This window comes from Schistocerca cancellata, chromosome 1, assembly GCF_023864275.1.
Source record: "Schistocerca cancellata isolate TAMUIC-IGC-003103 chromosome 1, iqSchCanc2.1, whole genome shotgun sequence".
Taxonomy (NCBI): domain Eukaryota; kingdom Metazoa; phylum Arthropoda; class Insecta; order Orthoptera; family Acrididae; genus Schistocerca; species Schistocerca cancellata.
Window position 1 is genome coordinate 1,071,326,153 of NC_064626.1, and position 13,694 is coordinate 1,071,339,846.

The 13,694-nt window shown below is 43.2% G+C and overlaps 1 protein-coding gene across 1 annotated transcript in view; it reads left to right on the forward strand.

Moving 5' to 3' along the window:
* LOC126090849 (uncharacterized) overlaps positions 1-11,349 on the forward strand; it is a 36,258-nt gene extending 24,909 nt beyond the window's left edge. The window contains exons 3-4 of the mRNA XM_049907016.1: positions 4,864-4,962; positions 10,815-11,349. Coding sequence (XP_049762973.1) covers positions 4,864-4,962; positions 10,815-10,849 — 134 coding nt within the window. The 3' untranslated portion in view covers positions 10,850-11,349. The remainder of the gene's footprint in view (positions 1-4,863; positions 4,963-10,814) is intronic.
* Positions 11,350-13,694: the final 2,345 nt, after the last annotated feature.

Here is a 13,694-nt window from a genome sequence, read left to right on the forward strand (position 1 = left end):
CAAGTGAAACAAGTGATATTTGGCGTCCGTTAGGCCCTCTGCTGCTCCACATCTATACAGGGTGTTAGCAAATTCCCTTTACAAACTTCTTGGACTTGTAGAGGGGAATGAGTACATAATATTTTGAATAGGAAGCCATGCTCGGAAACGTACCGTTTCCGTTCTACGGCGGTTTCAGTTCAGATGTTTAACTCATCCATTACAGCTCCAAAAACTGAATTAGGCTTAACGCAGTACAATTACTAGGTAACAGGTCGAAAGAAAACATTACGAAACATTTATCACTTAAGCACATTTGTTTGTGTTAACACTTAAACGTTACGTGTTTACATTATTCCAAAACAAAAAAGAACCCAGAGCAGTACTGATGCGTTGCAACAGCTGCTCGATGTGCCGATCACCACCATTGTTACAGATAGTGTACCTATGAATCTTTTTCTGGAAAAAACTCTCCATCCACTTGGTGTCGCTTCAGTTTCGAGTGCAGCGGCCAGAACTCGTGCCAGCAGATCTTCCTCTGTCTCTACAGGAGCAGACGTTAAGTGACATCAGGTATCCGTCTGATGTAGTACACGTCATCCTGTCTACACTATTGCACCCCAGGAGAAGTAAATTTTGTCTTTCCCTCAGCAGACGGGGGCGCATTACACATCTGAACTGAAAATGTCGTAGAAAGAGAACGGCACGTTTTCGGACATGGGTTTGTATTCAAAATATTATGTACTCATTCACCTCTACAAGTGCTAGAAGTTTGTAGGGGGAATTTCCGAACACCCTGATTTGGTAGACATTCGGATCCTGCCTCGGGCAGGGATGTGCGTGATGTCCTTAGGTTAGTCAGGTTTAAGTAGTTCTAAGTTCTAGGGTACTGATGACCTCAGATGTTAAGTCCCATAGTGCTCAGAGACATTTGAACCATTTGAAGACGACCCAAAAACTGCGTTCTATTGGCAGATCACTTAGAAGAAGCAAAAGATCTATTAAAGAGACTGCCTACAGTACACTCGTACTTCCTCCGCTGGAATAGTGGTGCGAATCCTGCCTCGGGCAGGGATGTGCGTGATGTCCTTAGGTTAGTCAGGTTTAAGTAGTTCTAAGTTCTAGGGTACTGATGAGCTCAGATGTTAAGTCCCATAGTGCTCAGAGACATTTGAAGCATTTGAAGACGACCCAAAAACTGCGTTCTATTGGCAGAACACTTAGAAGAAGCAAAAGATCTATTAAAGAGACTGCGTACAGTACACTCGTACTTCCTCTGCTGGAATAGTGGTGCGCGCTATGGCCTTCTTACCAGACAGGATTAACGAAAGACATCTATAAAGTTCAAATAAGGGTAGCTTGTTTTGTACTGTCGTGAAATAGGGGAGAAAATATCACGGATATGATACACAAATTAGAATGATAATCATTAAAACATAGGCGTTTTTCATTGCGGTAGATGAACCCTCTGCTCGACACATAAGCGTGAATTGCAGAGTAGTCAAATAGATGCAGTTATAGAATCTAAATCCTCTCTCAATTGCAGAGCAACAGACATAGTGGTCCGCTTATGAGTATATTAGACATCTAAAGTCAAACCTTTGAAAGAGGACGCTGGTCACTTTTGAGCGCCTAGGGCAGCGTAGAACTGCCACCAGGCATTCATGAGGTCCTCCGCCGATGACGTCAGCCATGCCAGTGATGTGGTGCCTACGTACCAGTCGCTTGTACGAATCAGTGCAGTGAGATAAATCGACGTGAAGAAATGACAGAAAGAACGTATGACCACACCGTGAATGAAGTTGCCCAAATTGCTGATATATCAACACTGACTGTCCAATGTGTGTACAAGGAATGGCGTACCAGCTCTGTACCACGCACTAGGACCATTGGTCCTAAAAGGGTCCTAATCGACAGGGACCGCAGAAGAATGTCATGCCTTGTCAGTAATGGTCGCTCGTAAACTCCGTAGAAATTGCTGCTATCAGTGAATGCAGGTCCATCTCAACCAGTTTCCGACCGAGTTTACGTAGGGAATTGCTTGAAATGGACATTTGGAGGAGGATATGTCGCATAATGCTATTTATCACAGAGGCACATGATGCTGCGCACCTTCAGCGAACCAGACAACACAGAAACGGGACAGCAGCTAATTGTAGTCGTGATGCTTGGTGTCCACTGTTCGCACTGTACAAGGAGGTGTTTAAACAGCAACTTCTGGACAGTGCAGTTCATGACAGAGATGTTTCTGTGGTGACTTGGTGGTGTTATTCATACCACTAACTTGGCCTATTTACTCAGATTACTACCAACATGAAGCAAGATATTTCAACACTGTCGGTGACCAAGTGATGGCCCTTATTCTACATTTCCATTATGAGTATGCTGAAGACACTCCTGTCTCCCAGGCTGACAAATGCCCTATTTACAGTGCTCATGCATAAGTTCCTGATGCGACGAACACTTAGACACCCTATCGTATCTCGACTGACCTGCTAATTCACCCGATCTTAATCCCTCGGAAAATGTGTGGGACTATTTGGAGCAAGTGTTGAAACGAAGCAATCAACACCACCATTTTGGTAACTCTACAGGATTTAATTCACAACGAGTGGCTTCAGATAAAAGCTGCAGATTCTTTTCCTCTGCGAATTGAGGCCATTATCATACCTTGAGGCTGTGTTACGCGGTATTAGCTTGGTGTCTGTTGGAGTAACTTTTTTTTCATTACACTAATCTCTCATAAAAAGACCTGAAAATAATAGTGATGACTTATACCTAGTCAGCCTGGGAGGGTATTCCATGGCAGAGCTCACAAGCAATATAGCTAGTCTTTGGTTGCCAGATGAACTATTCGCTCCAGCATCTGCAGGTGACTCCTTACATAACGAGGAAAAGAAACGGAAGAAACAAGTTTTCACGGTCATCCTTGGTACTACCAGCAATCTTCCTGATGCAGTTGCCGCAACAATTTCTCCCGTTATCCTTGCCCAGAACTGGTTCTTCATCTCTAATACAGCCGGCAACGATGGTTAAGAGCTGACCTTAATATTTATTTACGATGACGAAGTTTTCCCGCACCAGAATTTGCTTTTCTGAATGGTATGCACGAGATAAATTTAGCTATTTCCTTTGGGATTAGGTTTCTTTCCACACATAAAACGATATTCAGCGTCACTGCATTTACAACTAAAAATGCAGTTCGATACGTAAAACACGATGTAATCCACTCGAACGTGATAGCATGAACATACAAAGGATTAGATGGCAGAACACAAGGTTGATTGGTGCAGAACAATATTTTACTGGTGCCTTATTAAAGAGGCAACGGTCTCGCATAGTGGGCGATTAAGAACGAAGTAATATTTACTTTTATTGCTGAGAATCAATCTTCTACGTCATATATGACGACTATTAAATCTTTCCGGTTTCGCAGTTATTTCAGCGAATCATACTGTCATTGAAACAAATGACAACAACTTTGATTTTATCCATAACATTAACGAAAACAATATTGTATCATGATACGATAGAAATTTGCGAAAGTCGTAGCTGAACCTAATCTATTTCATAGTAGGGCCAAGGCGAAATATGTTTTATCTTAGCAAACTAGTCCTATCTTACTGCCGTATATAACGAAGGGGACTGGCATGGGGGCAGCGCGTAGCGGTGTTTATACTGCAATAGCCGATCCCGGCCATCCTACCTTTCAGATTGAGCACATTTTTCACATACTTTTGAGATAAGTTTCATCATTAAACGTTAAATCGTTGTATCCGAATAATTTTTCCTTTCGAACGCCGTTGGAAAGTATACCGTTCCAATTAACGTACTTCAGTATTTCGATTCACATAAGAGTAAGAGGATGAAACAGGCAACAAAATTAGGTGCTCCCTCTCCTCCTATCATTCACTGAGAACCTCGTTTGAATATATTTAACTATTCACGTAAGGAAATGATATTACTCCTCACGTGACTCACTTTGCATAAAGCACAGAAGCAACGACTCTGTTACATTGTTGAGAAAGAATGCAATGGTAATGCTTCTGCTGTAGCATGCGACTGCAACATGAATGACATCAATTCAGATCCTCTGAGTGACGCACAGTAGACAGGTGCTATGAAACAGGCTGATCTGAATGTTACACAGCGGTATCTCATGAGGTTTTCTTATACAAGAAGCGGTATTGTCTACATTATTACTCAAATAAAGACGAGGGCTATGCGAGGGCTGTACGAGGGCTATTGGTTTTTCAAGGTCCGATCTGTTGCAAAATTAAAACAACAGTGAAAAATCCAATGAAGCTTTGAGTAGACGAGTCGTACAGTGCCTTTAGTATGCCCATCGATGGCGTCACGTCGAACGTTTAATTTCTCAGCGCGCAGTGAGCACGTAAAAGTCTCCCGCCAAGTGTGAAGTGCGAGCTTCAGTCGATGTTTTCATGCTAAAGGGTTCCGCCTGATTTCATGCAACCCGCATAACGTAACTGTCATGCATGACTGAAACGTCCGTCGCTAGAATACTCGGTCGCACGAACCAGCTGCAACGAAGATGCTCCTGCAGCTTTATCGCTAGGAAGAAAGCCATACAGCCCAGACTTGGCTCTCCCTGATTTTCATCTCTATGCTCACATGAACCGCTAGCTGTGACGACAGAATTTTTGCACAGACAACGAGCTACAGACCAGCTGCAAGGCATAGCTAAATGCTGCAAATAAACATCTTTGATTTTCACTGTAGTTTTTATTTCGCGACAGAACGGATCTTCAAAAAATAGCATTCGTAATAAAAAACAAAATGTACCTGAGTGATACTGGCAGGTCGCCAGTCGCCCGCAGTCTTCAGTGTGAATGGTTTGTTTACTGACGTGCCTCTGTTTTTCAGGACCCATCCAGTTCCCGCCAGCGCCTCCCAGCCTGGACAGCAGCGGGGTCGTCGTGGGTGCCTCGGGGTACGGCTTTGTACCACCCGGCACGCAAAACCGTAAGTTGTCAAAGTCCTCATGTTTTTCAGCGATAAAACCTGTTCCCACGTTTACATCGTCTCTGGACAGTAAAGCTGTTACCTAACGCGTGTCTCCTCGATCGTCGTTTCAGCAACCACTATTCTGACCAACAGTACATTCCAGATTCCACCTACTGTCATGCCTCCGCCAATTCAGTGCATTATTTAAATTCCTACAACCCCATAATATGTTATATACGCTACCAGAAGAGTTTCTGATTTTTACTGAACTACTTATTTTTGTGATTTCTCTGAGAGATAATTTCGCAAAACTGACGCCTTGTGAAGAATTATGTGGTGTCTGTCCACTTAACTCGAATGGATGTGCCTTTAATGGCCCACTTTTTGTCCCTGCGTTTTCTGCTTCTATTAGGAGGGATTCATTGAACTTGGTCGACAGTATTGTGTCAACGACACTTGAATAAAACGCGGCAGCACTTTGACTATAATTTTTAACTATTAATTTTTCTCAAATAAGACACTACTTTGGTGTCAATGCAACTATTTTCACAGTTTTCGATCTGAAGATGGCACCATAATTTTGCTGATACTAGTTAATCAGTATCAGTACATCTGCGAGATGGCCAATAAAATCTCTATTTTGGAAGCTTTTCTAAATTTTTAATATGGTATTTGTCGTAAGATAAAATGGAAAAGGTCTTTTATTCGTAATTAATAAGTTAAATTCGTAAGATATGGGTTTGAGGCTGGGCATCCATGATGTCCGTGATAGTTATGAGCATCTTATCTTAACATTTTCCACAAATAGTAAGTTTTAGCACAAAGCCGGTAACCAAGGTCAGAAGCCTGTTCCATGTACGATTAGTATGTTTTGAGAGAAAGAAATGTTGATTTGAGAAATAATAGATATGATATAACAATTACAGCGAATTAAAGAAAATATGACGTCAGTTAGGGGTCATGTTCGCTTTAGAGGGGATTTAGGCGGTCAGGATACACGGACTCAAATGCGACAGCTATGTTCGCTGCGGTAATGAATCGCCGCTTACTGAACAAGTGTGCGGCTAAGCTGCCAGATAAGCACGTTATTGGGGACTCCCAGTCTGGACCCACACGAGACTGTGCTTGGCCGCAGCGTAACGTAATTACCGGAACTCACAACAAAACCCGCTGCCGACCTGACGGACGTGAGTAACTTTATCTGATACAGCTTGTGATTTGGGATGGAGTAATTTCAGAGCGGCCGGCGGCCACGTTGTGAGAGGTGCGTGCGGCGGTCAGTGGGGGACCGGCCACAATATAAATGGAAATGTGGCCCGCGACGCATCGATGACTGCCAATTAGCGCCACGGCACAGTGGCGCACAGCCTCGCCTGCTGCCAGCCGCTCACCTGTGCGCACTCTCGCTGCTCGCTTTTGGCGAATTACCAAAGTTAGATTGAATGCCGACCAAGTATCGCGCCCAGCTCACGAGCGGGTCTGTGTGTCTCACTCTGTCGCGAAAGTGATAGCGCCTGGACTACGCATGGCGTCAGCGCAAAGGACACCTGCTTCAACCCCCCCCCCCCCCCCGTATATTCGTGACTCCTCCATTTTCCATTTTCAGTCTTATATGATCTTGTCTTTTACAACTGCTCTTCTCAACCTCTGTCTCTCGTCCTAGTTACCCTCTGAGTCGATGATTTCTTTATGACTAAAGATTTCTACATGGTATTTCGTCCCACCATACCTGTTCAGTTTTCTGTCTAGATCACTTCATGTTTGTGGTATTTGTTAAATTACCTATTCTGATGTTCAAACCATGTGAGCCTCTCTTAAAAATGACTGTGTACATAGTGTTATTTCATGATGGGAAATTTGCAGAAAATTGTAGGAAGTCAGTTTTCCCTGCATCGGGCCGTTTTTTTTTCAAATAAATACTGTTATTACTTGAGAGTACAGTCTTATAGAATATTAGTCATTTCTCCTGCATTATGCTCTTTCTATTCGAAAGAAACAATGACATTGATAATTATGCAACGAAATATAGTACTTGTTTGAGACTGATATTTGACCAGTTCGACAACGGTGCTGTTTCGTAGCAGCATAGATAAAATTTCACCATGTCCTTCGTCTTGTCAATACTATTAATGTAATTTCCCCACCAATTTTAGCTGAAATTTCACAAGCAAACGATAAGAAGTGTTGTATTTATGTGCTCATATTTTCTGGAGCACTCAGATCTCATTAAAAACTTGCTATCGTACCATTAAACAAGGGCCATCAGTAGTTCACTAGATTACGTTGCCATGATGCGTACAGCAAAAACTGACCAATTTACATTAATACACTGGATGTACCACATCGAAAGGGGTACACATTTAACACTGTGGGTAAAATATATGTTTTTAATCATCCGAGATGCTAAAGCAACTATTTGACTGAACGATGTGTTTTTCTTAGCTCATAAAGTGAGGAGTACGGTTTTGCAACGTAGATGGAAGTGCTGGGTACAACAGAGAAACTAAAAAATTCGTCAACGACTTCGTTAAGCAAATCCTAAAGCGTCAATGAGATGCCACAACTGTTCCAGAGTCGTACGCTATAAGAAAGTCGTCAAGCATCACTGAGACATTCACTGTCAAAACTCAGAGAGCATACATTAACGCCAAGTAACATATTACTTCCTTCTACATACATGTAGAAGACGATGGCTGTAGAAAGAGAGAAATTTGAACTCTTACGGAGACTTTTCGACAGCCGTTCTTCCCATCCACCATTCGTGAATGGGACAGGAAAAACATAATGGTGCGCGAAGTGCTCTCTGCCACATATCGTAAGGTGGCTTGGGGCGTAGAAACGTGTTAAACTCGGAACAGACGTTTTCCTCTTGAATATAGCCTGGCAGGACCGAAAGGGCGTTACTTCGCACTTGGCTCTAGTTACACCTATAAGCACATGTAAAAGTTTTCAACATAATTTTCGTGCTCAATGGTTCACCAACTTAGGCGGTCAGTCTCCCAAAACCTTCAGGCTCAGACATTTCAAGGAACAGTCGTTTCTCCTGAGTGGAGAGCAACCACGCCAACTCTGAGACGTGTGAAGTTGCATTCCGTCATAGCGTAAGCGATAACAGGGATAGAGGTGCGTAATAAAACAACGGGAACTAAGCGTGTTTGGCATCAATATTTCTGTGCATCTTTGTGCTCGTCAGTTGCCCTGCCCATATGATCTTCTATTGGACACCAGCTGTTCTATAGATGTTCACCTGCTTCTGACTTACTAATTCTGTAAGGCTCTCATTTCACAGTGCTCCTTCGTTTCTTCTCCGTCTCTGGACATATCATAAGTTCTGTATGAGAAATAGCTAATGCTCAACGATGGGTGGTGATCATTTTTCAACAAAAAGTAATATTATTCTGCTTTCATAAAGCAAGGAAAGTTACTTGCACCGACAATCTATGAAACTTACGCAATGCTGTAACCATTCTCTCATCTGCCACTTACATCCATACTAGAACCCAATGTACGTCTTTTGAAATATACATTTTTCTCCTTCAGGAGCGTGGAAACTGGACTCTTCATACGTCAGACTGTAACTTTTGTACTGAGTAGCTGCATTGTTTCCTATTTTTTAGCATCTTCCTTTGATAAGCAAAACACTTCAATCACAAGTCTTAAACTTTGATCGGGTTACTCCCTTTCACATCATTTCTTCCGTAGCAACAATTACTGCATAGATTTCTGTGTGCCAGCTATGGATTTCGAAAAAAAAGGAAGAACAAGTTAAGGAGTGTAGCTCCAGGTCAAAGAAACAAACTTAGCCATTTAACGTCACCAGAAAATAGCCCTAAGGACACCTGAGGCAACAATCAAGAACTCAAGATCCATAATATTCTAATTTTCTATGGAAGGATTACCACAACTGTTGGCATCGCTTCACTCTTAGTCTTGTTCTCCTAACGAATTAGTTATGTTTGTCAAACTAACGGTACAGTGTGACTCATAAGTACCTCCGAGGTTTCAGAAGACGGCTGAATGAACACTGCAAGATATACAGAAAACAGACACACGTCAGTGGACAGACCATCTTTCCAACTTTCTAACGCTCTTTATAGCTACTCAATGCGGGCGCCGTATGTGACAGACTAAACGTCAATAGGTGCGTGGAATTTATTGAAGTTGCTGCCGTGGGAAGGCGCAATACCTTCAGCTTTCGAAATCTTTTCACTGGGTTGCATTTCTTCAGGCAACACACTAATTCGATGCTACAATACGGAGCGGATGATTTCAGTAAATGTTTAGACACGACTACCCTCTAGTGGTGAACTCTGCCACTAGGACAAGGTACTTATTACGAATCACGATTTGGAGAGCTGCTCTATCCACCAACATGTGTAATATTCCTGTGCAAACGTCTTTTGAAACTGCAGAGGTACTTATGAATAGCCCTTTGTTTTGACTGTAATTATTTTTATTGTCTCTGAAGTTAGTACAGTCAACGCTAATAATGCTATGCAGAGAAAGAAGGTTTAAAATAACTGTTCTGTACCATTACATTCTGCCACAGGGCTATCGTTTAAGCAATCCCATTATGTAAAAAATAATAATCTCTGGCCGGACATGGGGGTTGCACCCATCTACCATCCTTCACACCTACAAATCCTTAATCCGTCCCTTCCTCTGTTATGCCAGTCCCGCCTGGTTATCTGCCCCTCACCCCTCCCCAAAATCTATAACTCCCTCCAGATCCTTGAGCGTCATGCACTCCGCCTAGCCTTCTGTATACGCCTCCCGCCCCCCCACGTGGATCCTCTATGACCTCATTCCTTTCCCCCATCTGCTCCTGTTCCTCGAACATATCCGCATACTCTACACCTCCCGCCGCCTTGATCCCCCTCACCCCCTGGTTGCTTCTCTCCTCTCCCGTGCCCACCCCCAGCCACGTCTTCACTGTTGTGTCCCCCCTAACTCTCCATCTTTACACCCTTCATCTCCTTTCCCAAGGTGGCTTCCATTAACTCCCTCTCCCTCCATTTATCCCTCCTATCAACTCTGATCCCCACTTCCCCTCCTTTCCTCTGTCCTTTTCTTGGGCTCCCTCTCTCCCCCCTTCCATCCTCTATTCCCCACCTAACCTCTCTCTGCCCCCCTTCTCACCCCAAAGCCCTTTTGCGTTTCCCTCCTCTGCCTTTTCCCATTCCATCTCGCATCTGCCCTGCCCCTCCCCTGCCCCCCATTATGGGTCCTCTCCCTCCTTTGGTTCCCCCCCTTTCGTTTTTCCTCTCCTCCCTCCTTGTTTTTCCCCATCTGTCCAGCCCCCCCCCCCCCCCCCCCCGCCCTCCCATCTGCCATTGGCTAGGGTGTGTCATCTTTGTGCCGACATTTTCGTGCAGTGTTTACAGTGAGTGTTCAGTGTTGTGTGTCTTTTCGGAAGTGATGCGAACGGACATCATACTGTCGCTGGGTGTGATTTTTGTATCTCTTGCGAACAGAAACCAGACTGTCGCCATGTTTTTTAATTGTCAGTCTACTATGTTACTTGTCTGATTCCTGTGTATTTTATTAGCATTGCCAACCCTTTGCTTTATGTTTTAGCTTTCCACACTTTTCCGTCGTTTTACAATTTAAGTCACCGTTTTATCGCCTGCTTTATTGTTTCTTCCCTTCTTCTTACGTTTTAAAAAGTCTGTAGGCTGCAGAGCAGCGTACTAAGCTGCTAGCGAAATTCAATAAAGGAAAAAAAAATTTAAAAATGCTCAAAAGTTAACAGATTGTATCAAGTTTGAATGACCGCTACTTCGCTAGCTGTACGTTCGTGTTACACAGTCTGGTGAAGTCATGTTGCACAGGTGATGAATTATCTGTAGACTGCTTTCCCGGTGTTTCAGGTCGCCCTCTGTCCGTCGGCCGCCACTTCTTCTGATCCCTACACCACCGCCTCGCACGGTCACGAGCAGCAATGCGGCGTGACGCGAGCGAGTCTCAGCCATCCAGCACTACACCAGCTCCCAGCACCTCACCCCACCCGCCATCACACTTCCACCGCAGAGCAGAATCTGCCAACAACTCAGCTATACTCCACACACTTGGCCGCACCCAGCGGCACATCGAATGTCGCGAGGCAGAGAGCAACAGCAGGCGAGCGAGCAACGCGCTCCCATCTGTCTGTCTCTCGCGCCTCGACTCCGTCCACTTCTGCACCGTCGAATCACTACACGAGCAGGCGGGCGTCTGACCACGCTGCCGATCTGGTGACGCAGCCGGCTCTGACGTAGATTCCATCGTCACTAACTGCTGTTACCAACGACATCCATGTATTTATTGTCACTATTGTCATTTCATTGTAACTGTTAATGCGTGTGATTCTCTGTGATTGCTGGTTTTATCATGTTGATAATAAATGCAGTTGCGGAGCTATTAAAACACTTTGTACTTATTTACCATACCAAATATACCCACTATTTATTGAACTATTTTTTGTGTTTCTGTGTGTGTGTGTGTGTGTGACAGAGAGAGAAATGTTCAAATGTGTGTGAAATCTTATGGGACTTAACTGCTAAGGTCATCAGTCCCTAAGCTTACAGCCGGCCGCGGTGGTCTAGCGGTTCTGGCGCTGCAGTCCGGAACCGCGGGACTGCTACGGTCGCAGGTTCGAATCCTGCCTCGGGCATGGGTGTGTGTGATGTCCTTAGGTTAGTTAGGTTTAAGTAGTTCTAAGTTCTAGGGGACTTGTGACCTAAGATGTTGAGTCCCATAGTGCTTAGAGCCAGCCCTAAGCATACACACAACTTAACCTAAATTATCCCAAGGACAAACACATACACCCATGCCCGAGGGAGGACTCGAACCTCCGCCGGGACTAGCCGTACAGTACAAAGAGAGAGAATATGCAGGCAGACAATCATCAGTTTCACGTTCTTTCCGTTGAACGGGAGTAAAGCAGAGCCTCAGGAATAATAAGATCGTAAAAGGTTTCTACATTTGAGAAACTGACTCACAAGGAGAGGTCCCCGAGAGTGGGATTCACTTCTTGAAACAATCTATACGGTGATGTAGATTATGGTCTCAGGTATCACACCGTGCAGCCATTCACCCTGGTCGGCTCTAGTTTGCAAATAATCGAAAAAAAAGAAATGTCATAATATCAGTTGATACTTTAGAGCTTTAAAAATAGCACCGTAAGCAGACTTGCGGCGTAGTGCAATAGTTAAGGTGGATACCCCACACGAGGAAGGTTGTGGGTGAGGACCTCATCACTCACGATTTTTGAAATTTTGTTAGTTTTATTCAGTTAATAGGATCAAAAGTAACCTTTTTCTATTTCTAATCTTTGTCACAACATTTTAATCATAATTTTACTTTACGATCTACTTTTTAAATTTTACATTCATTCTTTTTCCTTTTAGAATTGTATGCAAATGAATTTAATTATTTTTATTTATCCATCATAATATTAGAACGTCTGAAAATTTCAGTCTGTCGTTTAAAAAAAGACAAAATATTCTATTTATCTTGACTATATAGTGGTGTCAAAACCGAGTTTTTCGTTATAAGATGCACATTTTTTCGATGGTGATCGTCATAAAAACATTTCAAACTTAAATTCTTGTTTCATTATGGGCAAAATAAGGCAGATGAAGATTTATTGTAAGTAAAGAGAAATCCAAGCAAAGTGGGGAAAAGAAATAATGAATGCAATAACATGGACAAAAATGTGAGATGGTGAAACGAAAGAAATTAAATTGAAGAAAATATACAATAATAATTATAATCACATGAACAAAATTCCAAATGCAACAAGATTCAAAGGAAGAAAACCTGACAGCAAATCAAACAGTCAATACGCTACTTAAAGTGATGTGAATAAGGAATACAAATAAAAAGTTACATTTAAAGCAATTAACTGAATGAAAATGACAATCAAAATAATTTCAAAGCACGTGAGGAGATTCAAACCCACGACCTTCTGCCTGCAGCGAATGGACCTTAACCATTCTGTTACACCGCCACTCTGCTTGCTAGTACTATTTACAAAGCTCTAGTGCAACACGCAGAACTACTAAGTTAGTTTTTCTTTTCGTCGATTACTCAAAAAGGAGGGCCAGCCGGGGTGAATGGTTGCAGGGTGGGATACTTGGGACCCTGACCTACACAACGGTACACATGGTTCAAAAGTCAATCCCACCCCTGGGGACCTCTCCTTGTCAGTTACAACATATAACCAGAGAATATCATAACGGGTATTAATATTCGCGTCTGTTTCTATTGCAATAAAATAACAATAAAATTTACGACAGTAAAACACAACAACAAACAACTCACATGGTATGGAAATACGAAAAGGAAAGTTGACAGTTGATGGTTAAAGTGATGATATCACAGTTACAGTTATTATGCGCAAACCAGTTATGTTGGCCACTGATGTGTCATGTATATGGATGGTATTAACCCCTTCAGCATCAACTAAGGCATGAAGATGGTGCATGGAACCGCCAAAACTGGTAGCCACGCAATAAATGACATCATAAGAACGGCTGTAGGTGTTTCACTTTCTTACAGTAGGAAAAGGATGTCAACAGAAAAATTACCACGATGGATCTTGGAATGAGAACCTCCAGGGAGAAAGAAAGGAGGGAGGCCACCTCCACATGGATACAAGCCGCCTTGCTTGTGGGTCTCAGAGAACCATTAGCGAGGCCGTGCGTTGAGAAAGTCAGGGCAGATAAACGTCCCGCCAATCTGCTGCCCAAAGTTGGCTTCTAAAAACT